Source organism: Elephas maximus, chromosome 6, assembly GCF_024166365.1.
Source record: "Elephas maximus indicus isolate mEleMax1 chromosome 6, mEleMax1 primary haplotype, whole genome shotgun sequence".
Taxonomy (NCBI): domain Eukaryota; kingdom Metazoa; phylum Chordata; class Mammalia; order Proboscidea; family Elephantidae; genus Elephas; species Elephas maximus.
The window spans coordinates 129,495,638-129,519,967 of record NC_064824.1 but is presented as its reverse complement, the minus strand read 5'-3'; the positions used below and the strand labels follow the sequence as shown (position 1 = coordinate 129,519,967).

The following is a 24,330-nucleotide window of genomic DNA, read 5'->3' as shown; positions in this document are numbered from 1 at the left end:
ATACTTTTGTCGTTAAATCATTAGCATCTGAATGATGCCTTTCAACAAACAGTAATTTTAGAAGTAGGTGGAAGAAAAATTATAAATTCACACATAACTATTAATGCCAATTTCCCAAATGTGTTGAAGTTTCATATTTTTATTTTCTTTAGCAATGACTAGGCTACAGTTAATATTTGCAAAATGGACCCTGAACAGAAGCCTGCCCCTTCCCAATACTGACATAAACAGAACTCTGGTTCACTCATTTGATTACTTCTCTTCCAGACCAAGATATTCACATGTTGTTTCACAGAATTAAAAAAAAGTATATACTTGATCTGCATCCAAGTGAAGTGAGAGTGTCTGGGGTCTTAAAAGCTTGTGAGCAGCCATCTGAGAGACAATTACGGGTCTCTACTTGCCAGGAGCAAAACAGTAAGAAAGCAACCAAAAGTGCAGAGAAGAAACACGTCTACGTGAGCCATAACCTCATCTACCCTGAGGCCAGAAGACCTAGACGGTGCCCAGCTACAACCACTGACCATTCTAACCAGGGTCACAATAATTGGCCCCCTCAAATTCTTATTTAAAAAAAAAGAAAGCCAGACAAACTGGAACACTAAACAGAGGACACCCTGAGACTATCACCCTGAGACACTCTTTAAACCTAGAACCAACCCTATTCCCCGAGATCACCGTTAAGCAAAACAGTGTGTCACACAAAATAAAAGGATATTACCTGTTAAGATCGGTGCCCTACTTAAAAGCCATCAGTATGGGACCTAAAAGTCAACTAATTACCCAGAAGCAAAGACGAGAAGATGGGGGGGGGGGGGCAGGGAAACTAGAGTACCAGAAATGGAACAAACTAAACAAAGAGAGCGCTGACACATTATGATAAACGTAACTAACGTCACTGAACGATTTGTATGGAAATTGTCAAATGGGAGCCTAACTTGCTGTGTCAACTTTCACCAAAAACTCAATAAAATACATATTTTTTCAGTATGTACTTATTATTCCTTTACATGTGCAATTTCACAACTAGACACAATCTCGAATATCAAGCTTTGCTCACAGAATTGAATAATTCCAATATATACACTAGCAAGTAAAAACCAGTAACCCAAAAGCAAGGGCTCTTATGCACTGAAATTGCTTTTAGACAACCTGGCAGATGGTACTTTTTTATTACACAGAAAATTTTCCTGGGGGAAAACATACCAAATTACTTTAAAAAAAGAAAAGAAAGAAAAGCAGTCAAACAGAATTAGCTGGACATCTCTGTCCCGGCCTGCAAAGCTCCTGTGAAGGCAAACAAACCAGCCGTGAACATTTGCATACGTTAAAAATTGCCAACTGCATTATGCCTGCTCTGGGCCAACGAAGGCTCATATAATCATGTAACTGAGTAAGAGACCACCACCTAATGCATGTATTCATCAGTTTAGATGCACCTTACACAGCTGTGCGAATTTATCGTCCAGAAATGGTCTTTGATCCATAAGCCCTGAGAGCTGTATGTCAAACACTCGCCAGTATTCCTGACATTTCCCCAAGTCCCCATCTCTCTCTAGCTACACCCCGTCCACAGTTCACTACCAAAGAATAATGGAACTGGAAAGGGCTTTGAAAAGTATCTAATTCAACTCCCCTGTTATAAAAAATAATAGAACAATGGCATGATGGGATCCAGCGGTGCACCGCAAGTCAAGTTAGATGTTCAAGGGCTGATATTCAAACCACTGAACTTCCACCCTTTCCTTGTATCACACTATGAAAGGTTAAAAGCACATGCATGCAATTTATTCTATTTTTTCTCAAAAATGCTCATACATTAAAGAAAGAAGACAAATGCATCTTTTGTATACCTTAATATAGTTTCCACAAAAAGAGAAATGTACAACTTAGTTTAAATTCCTCTTTTTAAACTTAAAATGCATCTCATTAGGCCCCTATGAATACATCATGCCCATAAATGGGATTCAAAGATACCATCAAACGGCCTGTTAATTAGAGCAAAAAAAAAAAAGAAAACCCTCGATATTAATTCAGGACCTAAGTTTTTTTTCTCATTTGGCTTACTGGTAATTCTACATCTGCAGGCAGAGAGACAAAGCAGCAGTAAGTTTCATTCTCAAGCCAAGACCTCTGGAGTATACGCCACCATGGTTTCACATATGGCTGAACAGCAACCCCAGCGGTACAGCGTTGGGTGGGGATGACAGCTCTACTTGATTTTCACAAGACAGAGCAAGTGTAATTGTGGCCATTTGCCTTTCAGAAGAGTCTAAGAAAAGCAGCACAAGGTACTCCACATGTCAGTAAGGATTTCCAGCTTTCACCAGTGCACATGTTCCAGGCTGGCAGATAGAAGTTGAAAAGGACACAGCTTTGTGCCCGGCTGCCAGCTGAACTTGGTGGCAGGCTATTTAAAAAAAAAAAAAAAAAAAGGCACAAATTATGCATGGAAGGTGTGGGGGAGGGGAGTCGGGGGATAAACGCAAGGAGCTACTGTTGCTAGTTGGCATTTGCCTTTCGACTCAAAGAAATGGCACTTGTCCAACATTTTTCTATTATTGTGCCATCAGCTGCCTCTTGGACTTGTTTATAAAAGCTGAGACTGCGAACAGAATAAGACCAAATTTCTGTTAACAGCAGTAAAATCTCAGCCCCTTGAAATAATAGGAGTTTTGCTATTTCTTCTACAAAGGCTGCTCTGAAATCACTATTCCTGGCACGAGCTTTAGGACTTGTAATTATGGCCAGTCACTGTTAAAAAATACATATATGGTAATAGCAAACACTGAAGTTAAAAAGTGTTGCCTTGGTTCTTTAATTTCCTCTTCTAACATATTTAACGCAAGAATGATTTGAAACAAATTGATGCTGGATGTTTCCTGTTGAACCGGCATTCTACCAAATAAATTTGTTAACAGGCCTTTTCAAGACTCAGTTATTATTGATGACTACTGCAGTAGCTTCTTACTCTGAAAACTGAGAATCCAAGGGAAAGAATTAAGTATTTACCCAGCCCTTTTAGAAGAACTATAGTTTCTATCCATTTCATGAGGCAAAGTTGCTTTTGACAGTAAATAAGTGTGCAAGGAGTGACAGATGCAAATTAAGAGTAAGGAATGCTTCCAGCTTCCACTTGGGATGCAGAAAGCTAGAAAGAGCATTAATCCAACCCTCACAATAAGAACAAATGCTGGACAATTTGCACATTAATGACTTCTCTTGAACCACCCGGAGAGCTGGGATAGCAGGGCAACCAACTACGGTGAAACCTAAGGAAAGACAGGTGCCCGCAAGGAGAAATGGAATGTGAGCATCTGCTTTCCTGGGTGGGCTGTTGGACACCTGGAAAAAGAATTCTGCCAAAATTGTTGACAAACTAATAAAGGCTGAGGAAGGGCTAGAAAGAGAACACAGAACCCCTCGGGGCTAAGATAGAAAAGGCATTTATACCCACTTGCAGGCTCTTCTCAGGACCTCACCTGGTCCTCACAGAAGAGGCTGGTATGAGTCCAGAGGAAGTATCCTTTGTGATGCAGCCTTGAGGGAAAGAACAGTAGGCACTGTAGGACAAGGTATAAAGCCCAGTCTAGATCCTATTGCCCCTGTTGCTCCCAAGCTTTAACCACCTGGAAGAAAGACAAAAACACTGTTTCCCTTAGGGAACAAGTAAAAACCTACTGCAGCTTAGAGAAAGGAAAGAAAGTAATTTTAAAAACCATGGAGTAACAAGTAACAGCTTATATACTGTCAGAAGAAGGAGGGTGAACCTCTCCAAGTCACAACACAAAAGACAGAGGCTGAAATGGAAGAGCAAGCAGACGCTAAGAACAGCTCTCTGGCAATTAGCCCTCTGAAGCCTCTAGGATTCAAAGATACCGTCAAACGGTCTGTTAATCAGAGCATTAGATATTAATTCAGGACCTAAGTTTTTTTTCTCATTTGGCTTACTGGTAATTCTACATCTGCAGGCAGAGCGACAAAGCAGCAGTAAGTTTCATTCTCAAGCCAAGACCTTTGGAGTGTACGCCACCACGGTTTCACATATGGCTGAACAGCAACCCCAGCCTACAGTGTACTGAGGATATCCACAGCAACAACATATCCCAAAAAAGAGGTCAATTCCTGACTATATTAACTCAAACACACACACTAAAGACCACGTAGAAGGAAAAGTGTGTCTACTTCCACGCATAATATCTATTTACCTCAATCTCTACCCTATACAAGATATCCAGTTTTCAACAAAAAATTACAATCATATGAAAAATAACAACACGCTGCTAAAACACAATACGATTAACAGAAATCAGACTCAGATATATACAGATGTTAGCACGAACAGATAGAAAATTTATAACTACAATTTATATATTAAGAGCTTGAATGGAAAATGAAGACATGTCAGATAAGATGGATAATTTCAGCAGAGACACAGAAATTACAAGGATCAAATGGAAATTTAAAAAAAGGAAAAGCAGCAGAGATGAAGAATGCCTTCAATGCGTCATCAGTAGACTTGATACAGCCAAAGAAAGAATATAGTCAATATGAAAATAGGTCAGGAAAGACAACACAAACTAAAACACAGAAGTAGAAAAAAAGAAGTACAGAGAATCCAAGAGCTCTTCTCAGAAAAGGAAGACCCAATTATACGCTCTTCACAAGAAATCTACTTTAAAGACAAAAATAGGTTAAAACCAAACGGGGGTGGGGGGTGGAAAAAAAAATACCACACAACCTCTAGTCACAGAAAAACCACAAATCTGTATTAGCATCAGACAAAGCAGACTTCACAACACAAAATGTGACCAGGGATAAAGAGGGCCTTTATTTGGCATTATGATAAAGGATTCAATTCTCTAAAAAAAACATACCATAAACGTGTACAGAGCTACCAAGAGAGTTTCAAAATGTATTCAGCAAACCCTGATGGAATTGAAAGGAGAATGGACAAATTCACAAATGTAGTTTTTCTGTGCATTTATAGTAATGGGCACTAGCAAAGGAAGATCCTTCACAAATTGTTATATTAATTATAATTTTATTTTCTTTGAAATGTTTCATGATCGTTTTATTAACTATGGGAAACCAAAATGATATTTTTTAAAAGGTCTTCATTATTTTTAGTCTTTTTTCCACTGAAAAATATTTGGTTTGAGTTCGGTTACTGTATAAAATTTTGACCCCTAGTTTGAATTGTTACTAAGCTGTCCATGGGATCTTGAGGGAGGTGTTTGTGAGTAACACTCGGATACATACAGTGACATGCAGCCTGTTTTGCAGCTATGCATTCCAATGAAACACCTCTTTTCAGGCACTTAAATATTGTTTTCTGTTTTAAGTTTCTTGACTTTTAATGTCAAAGCACTGAGTACAACAGGCCTATAAAAAGAGCCACTTTAACAATACATACACGTCTGGCACTTTATTAGCTTAGGTCGCTAGGAAAACAGCATCACACCCCATTCTTTGTAATCACAATCCACATGTACTTTTTCTTCTACATATCCTTTTTATAAACTATTTAAAGTTTAACTCACTACAAATACCCCTTTTTCAGACCTGCTCCCCGTGTGAGGTATGCTTTAGAATAAAGGAAGGGCACGAGAGTCCTACCTTGGTCCCAGAGGCTGGCTCTTAATGCCCTCTCCAGCTGTTCCTCTTCACTCAGCCCTGCTGTGTATGCATCATAGTTCCTGGCTGCTTCTTCATAGTGGCCTGGCCTGCCACGCGGATAATGATCCTGATACCCGGAGGAGCCTAAAGGCACAATGAGGAGGTTATAGAACACTGCCATGGACCATTCTTTGGTTTCATACTTCCTGTTTTGTGTAAGCAAAGGCAAGAAAATAATTCACGTTATTGTTTTCAGTATAGCAATAATCTTCTAAATGAGAAGAGATGGTAAAGGGAGAGTATCTCTATAACAGCAGGAAATAACAGTCTTGTCATGCTGTATGTTCAGTGACCACCATGGGGCTGGGCATGAATGACTCCTCACGTGCTAAAGAGGAAAGAAGATATTAACACAGATGGTTGTAAGAGGTACTGAGAAGGCTGGGGGTGGTACGAACGGTGGTTAAGGCACTTGGCTGCTAACCAAACGTTAGAGGGTCAAGTCCACCCAGAGGCACTTCAGAAGTAAGGCCTAGCAACCTACTTCTGAAAAATCAGCCACTGAAAACCCTGTGAAGCACAGTCCTACTCTTCACACACATGGGGTCACCATAAGTTGGAGTCAACTCGTCGGCAACTGGTTAAGATACTGGAGAAGACTGGAATGGGCTACTGACTTATGGAAGTTTCAGCTTAAAGCAACAGTTGGAGTATTTTCAGGGAAGCCCTGACTGGAGTAGAGAGAACAGGTTAAACAATAGCTGACAAAGCTCTACTGTCCTGTGGCCCCAGACAATGAGAAGCTGACCAAAATTTAATACATATAGGATTTCTGTGGTGGGTTTAATACTGCGTTTTGTTTTGTTTTTTTTATGGTGATACCCAAACTAATTTATCTACAATTCCACGTCAGACAGCGTAGCCTCTACTAAGGTGCTTTCACAGAATTGGTTGCTAGATAAAATAAGAGAGACAACTTGGTCATTAAGTAACACTTTAAGTATCAAACTCTGATGTCCCATTAAGGAAAGTCAGTAACAAAGCAGAGTTCACTGTTACAAGGTATTTCAACCAAACTTTTCAATCAGCTTGAGTTTACCCCTTACCTTTTCTTTAAATCACCTACTATGACGGAATTTGGAAGGAAGGGTTGGTAATCCTCTGCGTGGGGGTGGGGGAAGGAAATCTGATTTTGGTGTGATGGGAGGAAAGAGTTAATCTGTTTAACTCTTTTCCCCTCTTGCTGCCACTATTAGGCCCTTTAAAGATGACATTTCAAATGCTTAATTAATGTGCTTTGGGTTTTGTCAACAAAAATCCCTCACCTTTACTTATGAGTCTTGGGTCTTATTTCTCTGTGTCACCCATGATGCCTGAATTTAAGCTTATTGCCTTGGTGGAGCCCTGGTGGTGAAGTGTTTAAGAGCTACAGTAACCTAGGGGTGCTAATCAAAAGGTTGGCAGTTCGCTAAGATTGGACAAGTCCATAAAACGAAATGAGACTAAAGGGGCACACCAGCTCAGGGCAAGGACTAGAAGGCAGGAGGGAACAGGAAAGCTGGTAATAGGGAACCCAACGTTGAGAAGGGGGCGTCTTGACATGTCGTGGGGTTGTTAACAACACAGAACACATAGAACAATGTCTGTACTAACTGTTTGGTGAGAAACTAGTTTGTTCCATAAGCCTTCACCTAAAGTCCAATAAAAAGTCGACAGTTCGAATCCATCAGCTGCCAAGTTCTACTCTGTCCTATAAGGTTGCTCATGAGTTGGAACTGACTCAATGGCAGTGGGTACTGCTTTAGCGGATCTTTAGAAAAAACACCTAAGAAAGGACCATGGTAGGGCAGAATCTGGTTAATTAGATCACATATTCAGAATTTTTTATATTTAAGCATCACGTCATTTTTAAATTTACTTTTGTGTTGGTTATGAATAAAATGCTTTCCTAAACCATATTTGTAAGATTAGAAAGGAACAGTTCAACTATTTCCCATAAAATATTTTCAGGTACTCTAAAAGTCTTTCGCCCATGTACGTGTCAGTTTGTCCTACTGTGGGTGCTTGCGTGTTGCTGTGATGCTAGAAGCTGTGCCACCGGTATTCAGATACCAGCAGGGTCATCCATGGAGGATATGCTTCAGCTCAGCTTCCAGACTAAGACAGACTAGGAAGAAGGACCCAAAACAGTCTACTTCTGAAAAGAATTAGCCAGTGAAAACCTTATGAATAGCGGTGGAACACTGTCTGATATAGTGCCGGAAGATGAGCCTCCCAGGTTGGAAGGCACTCAAAACACGACTGGGGAAGAGCTGCCTCCTCAAAGTAGAGTCGACCTTAATGACGTGGGTTGAGTAAAGCTTTCGGGACCTTCATTTGCTGATGTGGGATGACTCAAAATGAGAAGAAACAGCTGCAAACATCCATTAATAATCGGAACCTGGAATGTACGAAGTATGAATCTAGGAAAATTGGAAATTGTCGAAAATGAAATGGAACACACAAACATCAATATCCTAGGAAGTAGTGAGGTGAAAGGGGCTGGTATTGGCCATTTTGAAGTGGACAATCATAGTCTGTTATGCTGGGAAGGACAACTTAAAGAGGAATGGCATTGCATTCATCATTGAAAAGAACATTTAAAGATCCTGAAGTACAATGCTGTCAGTAGTATGATAATATCCACACACCTAGAAGGAAGACCAGTTAATATGCCTTATTCAAATTTACGCACCAACCACTAAGGCCAAAGATGAAGTTGAAGATTTTTATCAGCTTCTGCAGTCTGAAATTGATGGAACATGCAATCAGGATGCGGTGATAATTACTGGTGATTGTAATGGGAAAGTTGGAAATGAAGAAGGATCGGTAGTTGGAAAATATGGCCTTGGTGACAGAAACAGTACTGGAGATCAAATGATACAATTTTGCAAGATCAACGACTTCTTCATTCCAAATACCTTTTTTCACCAACATAAACAGCAGCTATACACATGGACCTCGCCAGATGAACATACAGGAATCAAATCAACCACATCTGTAGAAAAAGAGGATGGAAAAGCTCAATATCATCAGTCAGAACAAGGCCAGGGGCTGACTGTGGAACAGACCATCAATTGCTCATATGCAGGTTCAAGCTAAAGCTGGAGAAAATCAGAGCAAGTCCACGAGAGCCAAAATATGACCTTGAGTATATCCCACCTGAATTTAGAGACCATCTCAAGAATAGATATGACATGTTCAACATTAATGACCAAAGACCAGATGAGTTGTGCAAGGACGTCATACATGAAGAAAGCAAGAGGTTATGGAAAAGATAGAAAAGAAAGAAAAGACCAAGATGGATGTCAGAAGAGACTCTGAAACTTGCTCTCGAATGTCAAGCAGCTAAGGCAAAACGAAATGATGAAGTAAAAGAACTGAACAGTAGATTTCAAAAGGCAGCTCCAGAAGGCAAAGTATTATAATGACATGTGCAAAGAGCTGGAGATAGAAAACCAAAAGGGAAGAACATGCTTGGTGTTTCTCAAGCTGAAAGAACTGAAGAAAAATTCAAGCCTCGAATTGCAGTAGTGAAGGATTCTTTGGGGAAAACATTAAACAACGCAGGAAGCATCAAAAGAAGATGGAAGGAATACAGAGTCATTACACCAAAAAGCATTAGTTCACATTCAACCATTTCAAGAGGTGGCATACAATCAAGGACCGATGGTGCTGAAGGAAGAAGTCCAAGCTGCTCTGAAGGCATTGGCGAAAAACAAGGCCCCAGAAACTGACAGAACATCAATTGAGGTGTTTCAACAAACGGATGCAGTGCTGGACGTGCTCATTCATCTCTGCCAAGAAATTTGGAAGGCAGCTTCCTGGCCAATCAACTGGAAGAGATCCGTATTTATGCCTATTCCGAAGAAAGGTGATCCAACCGAAAGCAGAAATTAAAGAATATCATTAATATCACACGCAAGCAAAATTTTGCTGAAGATCATTCAAAAGCGGCTGCAGCAGTAGATCGACACGGAACTGCCAGAAATTCAGGCCGGTTTCAGAAGAGGACGTGGAACCAGGGATATCACTGCTGATGTCAGATGGATCCTGGCTGAGAGCAGAGAATGCCTACCAGAAGGATGTTTACCTGGGTTTTATCGACTACACAAAGGCATTCTACTGTGTGGATCATAACGAACTATGGGTAACATTGCAAAGAATGGGAATTTCAGAATGCTTAATTGTGCTCATGAGGAACCTGTGCACAGATCAAGAGGCAGCTGTTCGGACAGAACAAGGGGATACTGAGTGGTCTAAAGTCAGTAAAGGTGTGCATCAGGGTTCTATCCTTTCACCGTACCTATTCAATCCGTATGCTGAGCAAATAATCTGAGAGGTTGAACTACGTATGAAGACGAACGGGGCATCAGGATTGGAGGAAGACTCATTAACAACCTGCATTATGCAGATGATACAACCTTGCTTCCTGAAAGTGAAGAGGACTTGAAGCACTAACTAATGAAAACCAAAGACCACAGCCTTCAGTATGGACTGCACCTCAAAACAAAGAAAACAAAAATCCTCGCAACTGGCCCAATGAGCAACAATAAGATAAATGCAGGAAAGGCTGAAATTGTCAAGGATTTCATTTTACTTGGATCCACAGCCAACACCCATGGAAGCAGCAGTCAAGAAATCAAAGGATGCATTGCATTTCTGGCAGTGGAAGTGCTGGGTCATATGGTTAATTCTATGTTTAAGTTTTAGAAGAACTGCTAAACTGCTGTGCAAAGTGGCTGTGCCATTTTGCTGTGATAGCAGCAGCGTATGGGGGTTCCGATTTCCCATATTCTCACCAACACTTATTATTATCTGTCTTCTTAATTATATGGCATAGCAGTTCAGTGCTACAACTGTTAACCAAAAGGTCGGCAGTTCAAATCTTCCAGGTGCTCCTTGGAAACTCTACAGAGCAGTTCCACTCTGTCCTATACAGATGCTTTGGGTCGGAATCGACTCAATGGCAACGGGGGGTTGTGGTGCAGTGGTTAAAGCAATTGACTGCTAACTGAAAGGTCAGTGGTTTGAAACCACCAGTGGCTCCATGGGAGAAAGATGGGGCAGTCTGCTTCCTTAGGAATTTACAGCCTTCAATACCCTATGGGTTATTATGAGTCAAAATCGACTCAATGGCAGTAGTTCGGTATGGGTTGGGATGGATGACTAATAATGTTGAGCATTTTTTGATGTGCTTATTGCCCGTTTGTACGTATTCTTTGAAGAAATGTCTATTCATCTGTTCAGGTTCTCTGCCCAGTGCTATTATTACAATACTTTTCTATCTTGGTTCTATTTTGCTGAATGTCCTTAAGTAACAAAAATGTGTGATTTAAATAAAAATTAAACTGTTCAGAGATTTGGGGGCTAATTCTACAAAGTCTTGCTCCTAATGCAATAAAAACTAGTGAGTATTTAGTAGGGCTTCAAACCGGTTCTTTCTGGCTCATTCATAGCCAAGGAAGTGAAACTGGAATAGACCTGAACTTTCAAAATTTAGGTCAAATGGAACAAAAACCGGAACAGGAAAAATTATGGATCAAAGCCCTGCTGGAAACTTGGAACAATAACCTGAACAGGAAAAATTAAGGATTGAAGCCCTGCTGGAAACTTAATCTCCCTCTTAGAAAACAAGGGCAGCATACATGTTGCATAGCAATCAAATCTCTTGCCCATCAGATTTTGAGCAGAATTGGAAACAGTGGTGCCCTACACAAAGATGGTGTCCAGTTGCACCACTTTGAATGTGTGTCACTCTCCACAGTCCTGCCAACAATCCAATCTCACACATCAGGCTCCTGAAAGAGCTCACTATGCCTCCTCCGAGTCTTCCATTCCACAACTTCGACCTGTAATTTTTCCCAGTCTGGTTATCATTCTGGATCACCCAAATTTTAAATATTCAGATCTGGTCCAGTTTCACTTCTTCGGCCATGACAGAACTGGTTCAAACTGGTTCAAAGCCCTGGTATTTACAAAATATGAGGTGTTGGTGGTTCAGTGGTAGAATTCTCACCTTTCATGTGGAGACCAGGGTTCAATTCCCAGTCAGGACACCTCATGTGCAGCCACCACCTATCTATTAGTTGAGGTTTGCATATTGCTATAATGCTGAACAGGTTTCAGTGGAACTTCCAGACTAAGACAGACGAGGGAGAAAGGTCTGGCAATCTACTTCTGAAAATCAGCCAGCGAAAACTCTGTGGATCACAACATTCTGATCCACAACTGATCACGGGAATGGCACAGGACCAGGCAGAGTTTTGTTCTGTTGTGCATGAGGCTGCCACAAGTCAGGTGCCAACTCAACAGCGACAAATGACAACATCTACAAATACTACCAATAACCCAATTTCTGTATTCTTTTATATGTTTCCCATGTCAGAATATTAACGTTACTAATATTCAACACAGGAGAAGGAGTTAAGTAATATTTTCAAATTCTCACAATGATGTAGGGGAAAACTTGGATCTGGATACAATTTTAAAATGTGCAATCTTCCTCAAATCTCTACCTGACAGAACCATCAGAGAAATTCAGTTCCTAGTGCTGTACTGGGAACACCACCAGCACATTTTATATCCTGAAGGTAAAGGAGGCAGGCAGTGTTACGAGTAGCGGTGTCCATACTTGTCACCAAAGAAAAAAAAAGAAAAAAAGACTTTTCATATGAGGGCAAATGGTCAAAGTGCAATTACTACATCTACTTCACAAGGAACAAAAGAAAGAGTCGACCATTCCAAAACACTAACAGAATATTGATGGTAAGTCGCTGGCTACCATGGAACGCTTCAGCAATCCCTGAATAAAGAGACTTCCCGGCTGCCTAAGAGTGCCAATCATTTTACTGCAACACAAAAAGCATGCCGGGCATTTCCCCGTGTGGCTCATTAGCACTTTCAAATCCCCATGGAAAGCTATTCTGTTATAGAATGTCTAAGCAGCATTTCTACCTACCCACCCCCTAAAATGTTCGGTTAATTCAAAATCCCAAAGTAACCAAAGTCTGAGTACTCATCTGTGGAAACAGTACAGATATCATATACTGCATACATCTATATGTTGTTTTAATTGTCAAGCACATTGCAGAGATCTGAGGCAACATTTTCTTCATACAGATAAACATTTTTCTTCATGTTATTCCTTTTTTTGTTTTCACTGTACTTTAGAGGAAGGTTTACAGAATCAGTTTTGTAATACATACTGTTTTAGGACATTGGTAAACAACCCCACGACATGTCAATACCTTTCCTTCTCGACCTTGGGCTCTCTCTTACCAGCTTTCCTGTCCCTCTCCTGCCTTCTCGTTCTTGCCCCTGGGCTGGAGTGCCCCTTTAGTCTAGTTTTGTTTTATGAGCCTGTCTAATCTTTGGCTGAAGGGTGAAACTTGGGAGTGACTTCATTACTGAGCTATAAGCGTGTCCGGGGGCCATACTCTCGGGGTTTCTCCAGTCTTTGTCAGGTAAGTAAGTCTGGTCTTTTTTTGCGAGAGGGAATTTTGTTCTATGTTTTTCTTCAGCTCTCTCCAGCACCCTCTATTGTGATCCCTGTCAGAGCAGTCAGTGGTGGTAGCTGAGCACCACCCTAGTTTACTGGACTCAGTTTGGTGGCGGCCATGGTATTGTGGTCCATTAGCCCTCTGGACTAATCTCTCCCTTGTATCTTCAGTTTTCTTCATTCTCCCTTGCTCCCGTGAGACCAGTGGAGGTATCTTAGATGGCCACTCACAGGCTTTTAAAACCCCAGAAGCTACTCATGAAAGGAGAATGTAGAACGTTTTCTTTATAAATTATGTTATGACAATTGAGCTAGATGTATCCTGAGACCATGGTCCCCACAGCCCTTGGCCCAGCAATTTGGTCCCTCAGGGAGTTTGGTGATGTCTGTGGAGGTTCCATGATCTTGTCTTGTACAAGCTCTGCTGGCTTCGCCAGTATTGTGTACTGTCTTACCCTTCACCAAAGTTACCACTCATCTACTGTCTTTGTGTTTTTCCATCCTCACCCCTTCCCTCCCTCCTAACCATCAAATGTTGTTTCTTTTTATGTGTAAACCTTTTCATCTTCATGTTGTTTCTTATTTAGAAACAAACCTAGCGGTGCCTAAAGAAATAAATTCCGCAACTCTAAACATCTGAATATTATGAAACCTAATTTAGTGCTTGTCAGACAAAATGTGAGGAGAGAGAAAGGGAAAGTTTTGGTGCCTTAAGTCAACAAGACTAGTGCGGTTAAAGGTTCTCCATCATTCATAATAAATCATCATCAAAAGCAAAAATACCATCAATATCTATTATAATGAGAACAGGTCTCCTAGGACTGAAAATTTATTACAGCTGTTCTGCTGGCCCAATCAGACATTTTTAAATCTTCATAATAAACATTCCTGGGAAAACCTAACCATCAAACACTTAAGATAAATAAGTTTAAATTATATCCCACAATGAATACTAGTTTAGTATTCTTTTGTAGCTATATACTTTGGCTCTGTAGTGAAAGCAATTCTGGTTATCATTATTCTATTAACTACTCCATCTGTTCCTTATACACATACCAGGGTTTCATGGCAAAGATCAAGAAACACCACGAAGATTAGAAAAATTGGTAACAGCTTTTTAAACATTCATGAGGTTCTCTGAGCTATAAAGGCTTTCTCAGCTAAGGACGGCCATATTAAGAATAAATCATTCCTGGTAAGAGATACATATGCTCGAATAAAAGTTCCCAAGATGACCATTAGCATAGCCACCTGGCCTTATGTAGCTCAGGCTTTGAAGAAATCCAATCACTTCAGAGGAAGTAATATAAATATGGTAATCTTACAGGGGATAAGAGAGAAAAGGTAAAAGGGTCTTTTATTTTTGCCTTTAATTCCCAGGCCTGTTGCCTGCTGCGTCTCTACCCTTTCCAAATGAAGGAGGAAAGTAGAGGTTTCCCTTCTTTCATTTATGAAATAAATGAGTGCCAAAATTTTTTTAAAAAGGAAAGACAGTAAGTGGCACTGCCCCAGTTTGTAAAATTAAATCAGCAGCATGCCCACATCTAACAGCCCTGTACAGTAGGGAAAGCAGGGTCTTGGAATCAGTGGTGCGAACGACAACACACTTGGCTGCTAACTGAAAGGCTGGAGGTTTGTGTCCACCCAGAGGCGTCTCAGAAGAAAGGCCTGGTGATCTACTTCTGAAAAGTCTGCCACTGAAATCTGTGGAGTACGGTTCTACCCGGGCACACGTGGGCTGCCGTGAGCAAAATTAACGGCTACTGGCGTCTTAGCGGTAACTCTTTGCCCTAATGTTATTTAAGCCAGGGGTTGAAAAACAGCTTAGGGCCCAAATCTAACCAATCTCTATTTTTGCAAATATGGTGCTACTGCAGCACAGCCATGTCCATTCATTTACTGTCTACGGCTGCTTCTCCTCTACAGCCACAAGGTGAGTAGCTGAGGCAGAGACCACATGGCCAACAAAACCCTAAAGCTAAAACATTAGCTATTTGCTCTTCACAGAAAAGGCTGCCGACCTCAGGTTTAAGCCAAAGCAGTTCTCAAAAGGAATGAATATTAAAGACACCTAGTGGTTCCACAGTCTACTGCTTCTTTGCATATTTGCTAGGTGTCCGCTGGTACTGGTCCAGGATACTATAGCGCAGCCTGGGGGGGTGACTGGAATGTTAGGGTCTTAGCCTAAAGCAGGTCTTAGGCTTTCAATTGGAAATCCTTTCTAGCTATTTACACAGGCATCTAGGAAAAAAGCATTCTCCTCCTTAACTCACACAGAATTAACTATTACTGGACCGCCTTCCTTACTGCTTCAGGTTAAGCAGACGCCTCCTGAATATGTAGATGGAGTGACCTGCAGAGGATCACACACCTGAAACTAACTTCTAACCCTGGCAGCAGTGTGGTCTCTTAGGCTGAGCATCAAGGGATCCAGGTCTAGTATGAATCTCACCATGTCTGAGAGACCTCATCCCAGTCATATCATCTTTTCATTCCAGAGTTTCCTCCTTCCCTGCTCTTCCCTACCAACTCACCCAAATACGCTTCCTAGGCTATCCCTGCATCGAGCTTCCAGGCATGTTAGAGGCACATTCACGTGACAACAGCAAAAACCAGTATTATCCTAAAGTAGCTCTATAGCAATCAGCGCTGTAATTTTTTTAACTACATTAAAATTTATCAAATGAAATAAAGTGCTTACCTGAGTTATTAAAGTAGTATTGCTGCCTCGGGTAGCCAATATCGGAGGAAAAAATGCCTAAATATGAAGAAACAAACATTTAAATAGTCACAAGATGAAAGAAACAAACATTTTAATAATAGTCCTAGGCTTTCATCTGCTTATATTTTCAACAATTAGGAGGTTCTTTTGTGACAATGGACAGCGACATTTCAAGCCATTTCTAAATGATTGTTAAAACAAGTTCCCTTTTGGTTGGGGGCCAGCCCTATGGGAAACAGAATGTGTAGGGGACAGTGAAGACTCCTAATTTATATTCTGGAGTTCCTGGGTGGGTGGAAACGGTTAAGTACTAGACTGCTAACTAAAAGACTGCCAGTTCAAGTCCACCCAGAGGTGCCTTGTTAGATAGGTCTGGTGGTCTACTTCAGAAAGATCAGCCATTGAAAACCCTACAGAGCACAGTTCTTCTCTGATACGCATGGGGTCACCATGAGTCAAAGATGACTCAACGACAACTGGTTTAGTTTTGCATATGTGTGTGTTTAAGTCTTTACAGGTTTCTGTCGACATAAAGACAGCCTTTGCTCCCAAGGCACCAAGCTTGAGCTTCGATGCCTCCGTACAAGTAGATACTTTAGCTATTGAACCTTCCCCCTACAAGGGCGGCAGGAGGCCATGTTCCTCACCGTCTCTAATGGCCCTTACCCCTTTCTTGTCTCTAAAAAGACAACAGGATCATCCATTCAGCACTGCTGAACTAGGGCAAGGGGGGTGGGGCAACAGGGCACGCTGTCAATTCGATCCTCCCCTTCCCAGCATTATCAGACAACAGCCTTCACGTGCTGGGCTATTATCCACAGGGTTCCTATGTCACCTCAATTCTCCATTCGCTCTAGATCTTTCACAGGAAAAAAGGCAGAGGGCTCACAGGCTATTCACAAATAGCACTGGATGCTTGCTTCACCTCTTAGTATTTCATTTTCTGTTGTGTTCCTTCAAAAATAGTGATAAAACTTGAGATTGTGTTGGCATCTCCTGTCTGGAGGGGGGATGGGAGGATAGAGAGAGTGGGAAGCTGGCAAAATTGTCACGAAAGGAGAGACTGGAAGGGCTGACTCATTAGGGGGAGAGCAAGTGGGAGTATGGAGTAAGATGTATGTAAACTTACATGTGACAGACTGACTTGATTTGTAAACGTTCACTTGAAGCTCAATAAAAGTTAATAAAAAAAAAAAATAGTGATAAAATTAAACCTCTATAGAAAACAGGCAAGGTCTTAGGGAGGAAAACTAAGAGTTCGTATGTTATAATTGTGGGGGGAAAATCTCTTTAAAAACGAAAGGAAACCATTCCCAAAGCCAACTCTTCAGACAAAGATTAGACTGGACTGTAAGACATAAAATGATACTTGTGAAAAGTATGCTTCTTAGCTCAAGTAGACACATGAGACTAAATGGCAGCTCTTGTCCGGAGGCGAGATGAGAAGGCAGGAAGGTACAGCATCTAGTTGAGTGGACACAGGAAATACAGGGTGGAGAGGAGAAGTGTGCTGTCACATTGCAGAGAGAGCAACTAGGGTCCCGTAACAATGTATGTATAATATTTTTATATGAGAAACTAACTTGAACTGTAAACTTTCACTTAAAGTACAATTAAAAAAACACTTGACTAAATTCTGTAACATGTCTGCAGATAGCTATACTGACTACGTAATCTTGAGACATGAGTAAAAAAATGAAACATAGCATTAAATTCCTGAGAACAATTTCTTTCCCTTTATTAGTACTGAGAACATTTGGCAACAAAATTCTTTAGATTTCCATTAATAAACTGCATCGAAATTATACTAAAACTGGACATTTTCAATAACTGATGCTCTTGCTGCCGCCTCTAAGCACACAATGGAAACCATGATAAGCAAAGGCAGGAAGTGGGAATCTGCTTAGATGCCACGCAGTCTGTAAAGTCATCCCAAAGCGAACACAACCTGCTAATAAAGGCGACAGCACAGTGCCTGGAAAGCTTTCTAAAATCATGAATATTATATGGCTCACTACAATACCAGTCATCGGCACAAACTGTGAAAACAAATTATTTATGGTTCGAGAAAAGGTAAAACAGTCTCAGAAGGTTTCCCATGAATAAAAGATGAAATACTGCAACTCGTATGGTCTATAAAACAAGTGTTCGCAGAATAGTTTCCTTACAAGACCAGTACAGCATTTTAAATTAAGAGGTCTAAAAACAAAGCATATATTGCTAAATAAAATATTTTCATCAAACATCAATTTGAAGGGAAACCTAGAAAGTAAAAATAAACAAATAAGCAGGAGCCAAGCATCCAATCATCCAGCAATGACAGACCTGGTTTTAGGTTGTGTAGGGATATACGATCTTACCAGCCAAAGACCCAGTAGTTATTTGAATTCTTTCGAATATTGGCCTTGCGCTTCAGCACAGTTTTTGTTTTTTACTTTGTCTTGCACATATACTAATTCACAGAATATTCTAGAAGAAAGCATTGGTTTAAGCCCACTTTAGCTCTCTGCATTTGAGGAAATTGTGGTTTTCTGTGAATAGCATTAAAGCTAAGGGTATAAATATATACCACCATTTGTTCCCTAAGGAAGTCTAAGATTTAAAATTTGGGTTTGCAGTCTGTTCTCTGGAGCAATGTGAGGAACTGCAGCAGCTGTTTTACCTCTTGGTTTAAAAAACCGCACATTCAGGAAATCCTACTGGACCACAGGGAACCTTGGGGTTGCTCCTGTTCATGTTAGAATTAAGATGAACTTCCAGCTGGTCATGCCAAGGGCATTTTGTTCTATACCTGCACACGTTTCCATGATTTTCTTCAGAGGCCCTTGAGTGTACATTAGTCCGACAAGAATCCCGGCCAGATGCCCAGCGAAGGAAGTCCTAGGAGGGAAGGAGACCCGTTGTGAGTGAGTTTGCTCGGCTGCTGATTAGATACATTCTTTGTGTTATCCAGTGCATGTCAATTAGTCTCAGTCTGCAGGCTTTGTTCCACATCATGTCCCTTAGGCTGAGCAGCACTTAACTCAGTCCAAAGAATAACATTTCCTACCTTAAAACTACAATAACAATCACCACATGTTTAAAGAGCAACACCCCTCCTTGTTCAAAAGAAGTGAGTTGACCTGACTCCTTCAGAGCAGCGGAAGCATTCTGTCAAGACAATCTGTTCTATCTCTTCCAGTTTTCCTCTCTACCTCTTATCACAAAACATAACTGAAATCAGTTTTCTGTTCAGAACTAAATCTTGAATTAGAATTATCCAGCCATTGTTAGGAACGTTATCTGTGTTCACAGCATTTTTTATATATGACTGACTAGTGAAGCAGGGAGCAAGAGACTGAGAAGGCCACACCCATGGCCCCAAAGTTGTCTTCACATTATCTGTCAGTCTCACTCAGCAAAAGAAAAAATGTAAACTTCAAACTCAAAAGATGAGTTAGGGCTCTAACTCATTGCCATCAAGTTGATTCTAACTCATAGTGACTCTGCAGGACAGAGAAGAACTGCCCCATAAGCTTTCCCAGGAGTAGTTGGTGGATTTGAATTGCCAACCTTTTGGTTGTCTGGCAAGCTCTTAACCACCATGCCACCAGGGCTCCAAATTGGCTCTACCCTTCTTGAAATAGGATATAAGATTGACAATTGTTTATAAAATTTATTCTCAAATACTCATTTCTGAATGTCTTCCATCATCCCCAGGCCTCTGAAGAACTGGAATGGTAACACTCCTAGGAGCCTGCAATACTTCTGGGCTGGTGTGGGGCTGACAGGCTCCTGTCGAGTTCACTAGGCTGAACTCCCTCTCAGCCCGAGCTTAGGAAATTACTGAGGAGTCTCTGTACAACCTCTGCATTTCACTGCAAAGATGGATCACACACACACACACACACGTCCGTGTGCACTTCAAACTAGCCTTTTCTGGACTGCCGCACCCACATTCAGTTGTCAGGTCCCACCTCTCTGTCAAGTCTTTCATATCCATCTTAGCTTTTCCATTCTTACCACCACAGCTCTGCTTCTAGCCCTCAATGGTCCCTGCCTGAACTGTTTGGAAAAGCACAGCATGGGCATAAAGCAAGTCCCAGACAAATATGTACTGAATGAAAGAATTTAAAAAATCATCTAGCTGGTCTCCTCATCACTCACCTCTCTCTCCCCAAAGCATCCCATGCTCTGCCATCACCTGCCTTCCTAAAATAAAGGCAAATCAGGCCACTCCCATCCTGTAGAACTCAGGCTCTCCTCTGCCTACAGAATCATGTGGCATGAAATAAAGTATTTTCATCTCATTTCATTGTAACCCCTGGCCTTACTCATCTCTTTCCTTTGCCCTCATGACCTGCTAGACCCACCTCCACACGGCTCACCATTAAATGCTCAGCTGAACCTCCATCCTAAAACCAGAAAGAACCGGTTCAACCCCCTGCTGAGAATTTGCATTTCTACCCCAGATATACTGAATTAGAATCTACAGTTTAATAAGATTCTCATGTGTAGCTCATCCCCCCAAGTCTCACACTATTCTCCAATCAATATCCAGTGTTTTCCACAAAGTTCCATCTCAACAATTTAGCTTTTACTATTATTTCATTTAAACAGGAAAGAGACTCTGAGATACCGTAAGCAAGAAGTTCCAAGTTATTTTCATGGTCCCAGAGCTGTAGAAATGCTTGCTGGTGCTGGTGCTCAGGAAAATAGGCGATGAAGGAGGTAGCTCCAGAGAAAGAGATGAATGGAAGTCTTCTGTAGACAGGGCAGCACTGTTGCTTGACCTCATTAGCCAATAAAATCACACTACTGTACAAAGAAGCCTCTAAATGCATGCACACATACTGAAAGTCAGCAGAACTAGTATCATTCTCATCAAAAGAACTAGTATACCCTCAGAAGAAGTAGTATTATTTTTATCGAATACATCTACCTCACAGTATGTATAACCTAATAAAAATATCTACCTCACGGTATGTACAGGCTAACAAAAGTATCTACCTCACAGTACGTGTAACCTAATAATAAAATACAGGATCAGACAGTTGGTTTCCCATATCCTGGGAAGAATGGCATGAACTATGTTTTTCTTTAGTTTTTCCAAAGAAAAGTGTACTTCTTTTATTTTTAGGCTAAATAAAATCTCCCAACAAGCTTTAGGAGTGGCAAAGGAGGCAGTAGTTTTAGGGCTATAAAGAAAAGGTCAGGGTTTTTTTTTTTTTTTTTTAAATAGTAACTTTAACTGTGAAGATTAAAATAGAATCAATTATTTTGAAACTTCTTAAACCAACCTTCATTCAGGTGAAGCACTTAGAAAATAACATGGGAGCAAATTTCAGTATAAAACCCCAATCTATTAAACAATCTTGAACCTCATTTACAATTCAGAGTACAATTAAACGAATTTCTTATCTTACTAAATGGGTTTTCAGATATTTGAGTTACAATCTAATTGCCCTAATATAAGTAAGGAAAAAGGCTAGCAGACCAGAGATTGTATCACATTATTCTCAAATATTCAGCATTTTCCACAAGAGTTCCATCTCAACAATTTATCTGTTCTTATTATTTCATTTAAAGTCTAATAAAGGTGTTCCTTTTAAAAATAAGAAATATGAGATTCTTATTTTTCAATCAAAACTGAGAATCTGAACATTACACAAAAAGGGAGAGGATTCCACCAATGAAGAGGAAATAGATACTCATTTTAGAGGTATACTGGTAGTCCCGGACTTAGGATGGGGGTTCATTCCAAGGACTCCATCGTGAGTTCTAACATAAGTCAAATACTTCTTTATTTTTCAAGTTTTCATTATTATTGCCTTTTATTATCAGTATCTTTAAAAATCTGATCTTTGTCTTTGGGGGCTAGAAACATGACATATAAACTTATAAATATATTTGTAATGCATACATACATATTACTATTATCAACGGCAGATTAACCTAGAAAGCAAGGTACACACGAGTTTACTCATGTTTACTTACTCATCTGTAGTGCACAATTTCACATGGTGATGTGGAGGAACCCATGTGTACCTTGCTTATTGGGAATCCATCCCTGTCACTAAAGATAAAATGTGGGAGACAGGGATCTGCAGAGGATGAGAAGACTGGTTACTTGCTATCTTCTCCCAAAAGGAGTAGGTTCTCCAGCCCTAGAGAATCAGGGCATGTTAGGGATTGAACTGTGTCCCCCCAAAACATGTGATGTAAATCTTGACCCCTATATCTATGATCATAATCCCATTTAGAAATGGGTTTTCTTTGCCATGTGAATGAGGCAGGATTAGCCGTAGGGTATGTTTTGAGTCAATCTCCTCTGAGATACAGAAGGAGCAGACTAAGCAGAGGATGGGGGAGGAGATGCCATGTCCCACGCAGATCACCAAGGAGCCAAGGAACAGGAGATGAAAAGAGAAAGGTATCTTCCCCAGAAGCCAACAAAGAGGAAGACTTCCCTGGAGCCAGCACCCTGAATTTGGACTTCCATCTTCTCAACTGTGAGAAAATAAATCTGTTTGTTAAAGCCCCCCAGTCACGGTATCTCTATTCAAGCACCACTAGGAAAACAGACAGGGTGCTTTATCCCTGACCCTGGAGGGGTGCTTCAGAGCTACATGGGAACGCTGGGCTTTGGGGACAGGAAACACATCTGAGTGCTCTGATTTGTGGCTTGGCTCTACCTTCAAGTCTAACAGCTTTAGAAACAGACAGGGTTATTACAACCATAATTATACATGGTAACAGGCATTTTCAAGTTTGTGGTCTCAGAGTAAGCTGTGACTTCACAGCAGCCCCCTCAAAGGTGCACTCCTGCCTCTGTTCTTGGCTGTACATGGAAGTGGCACCCAGAGCACCATGCAGAGAAAACCCTGTCCCTCAGAAGGACTTCCTCTTGACCTCACTAGGTCTTAGGCTGGGACTGAGAATTTAGTTACGACTAGCCACCTTCTATCCTAATTCAAAGTAATTCCTCAGGGACCACCTCTATCCTAATTCAAAGTAAGTCCTCAGGGACTACCACCATCACCACCACCTGCCATCGAGTCTATGCCCACTCATGACGACCTCATTTATGTCAGAGTAGAACTGTGCTCCATGGAGTTTTCAGTGGCTGATTTTCCAGGAGTAGCTCAAGAGGCCTTTCTTCCTAGATGCCTCTGGGTGGACTTGAACCTTCAGGTTAGCAGCCAAGCGAGTTAACCATTTGCACCAGCCAGGGATTCCTCCTTAGAAACAGGACCACCACATTCAACTCTAATGGCCTAAAGCTAACAGTAAATAATTACCAAATGAACAAGTGAGTGGAGTGGAATTAAACTTACACATAAAATGTACATCTCTAAAATACATTACAACTATATTAGAAAAATCCAAGTACACATGGTCACCAGTTAATAGTTGTTTCAGTTCCAAATTTCACTGGGAGAAAGAACGATTCCCCTCTTAACAATGTATTACACAAGACATCTATGTTCAATTACCAGAACAACAGCACTAAATCTATTATCACACCCTAAAATTGGTAACTTAGGAGCTCTGTTTTCTCTGATAGCTCAGTAGTGACCTTCTCTATAACAACCATAATAACAGGGATAATCAAACACTGACTGTGACACTGAGATACAATCACAGGGGCCGGGTACACCACCACAGTGTATGGCCGAACAGGTAACACACTGCACAGACCCAGACTGTTGCAGAGTGATATGATGAGAAGAAAAATATTTTATCCAATGTCACAAGAGATCCACCAGGTAACTGACAGATCCAAGATCCAATTCAAATTCAGACCATTATACCTCAACTTCAGGGTAAGAACGCATGAACGTAATTTAATTTTAAGACGGAACAGTGCCTTAATCCCGTAGTTCTTAAACTTGTTCTTGTCCCAACCCCTTTTTTAAATATCTGATGAAAGCCATGAACTCTCTGCAGAGGGAGGGCACATACACAAAAAATACCACCCATGATTTTAAACAGTTCATAGATGCCTTAAACTCTATCAACCTCTTGTTAAAAATCCTTGCCTAAACCAACACCAACAGCTGACAGGCATCACAACAGAGGGTCCCAGACAGAGCAGGAGAAAAATGGAGAACAAAATTCAAATTCACAAAAAAAGACCACATTTACTGGTCTGACAGAGACGGGGGGAACCACAAGACCACGGTCCCCAGACAGTCTGCTAACTCAGAACTGAAGCCATTCCTGAAGTCCACCTTTCAGTCAAAGATTAGAGAGGCCTATAAAACAAACAAAACAGGTATGAGGACATGCTTCTCAGTTCTATCAAGTATACAAGACCAAATGGGCAGCACCTGCCCAGAAGCAAAGACAAGAAGGCAGGAAGAGACAAAGAAACTGGACAAATGGACACAGGGAACCCAGGATGGAAACGGGGAGAGTGCTGACACACTGCAGGGATTGCAACCAGTGTGACAAAGTAATTTGGGTA

The 24,330-nt window shown here is 40.9% G+C and overlaps 1 protein-coding gene across 7 annotated transcripts in view; it reads right to left on the bottom strand.

The window, feature by feature from the left end:
• RHBDD1 (rhomboid domain containing 1) overlaps window positions 1–24,330 on the bottom strand; it is a 151,345-nt gene that overhangs the window by 70,436 nt on the left and 56,579 nt on the right. For all 7 annotated transcript variants that reach the window (XR_007517992.1, XM_049888363.1, XM_049888361.1 and 4 more), the window contains 3 exons: window positions 18,673–18,761; window positions 15,861–15,917; window positions 5,620–5,763 (listed from right to left, as the gene is read on the bottom strand). Coding sequence is in view for 6 of the 7 variants with exons in the window: in XM_049888363.1 (XP_049744320.1) it covers window positions 5,620–5,763; window positions 15,861–15,917; window positions 18,673–18,761 (290 nt within the window). In the remaining variant the exon portion in view is untranslated. The remainder of the gene's footprint in view (window positions 1–5,619; window positions 5,764–15,860; window positions 15,918–18,672; window positions 18,762–24,330) is intronic.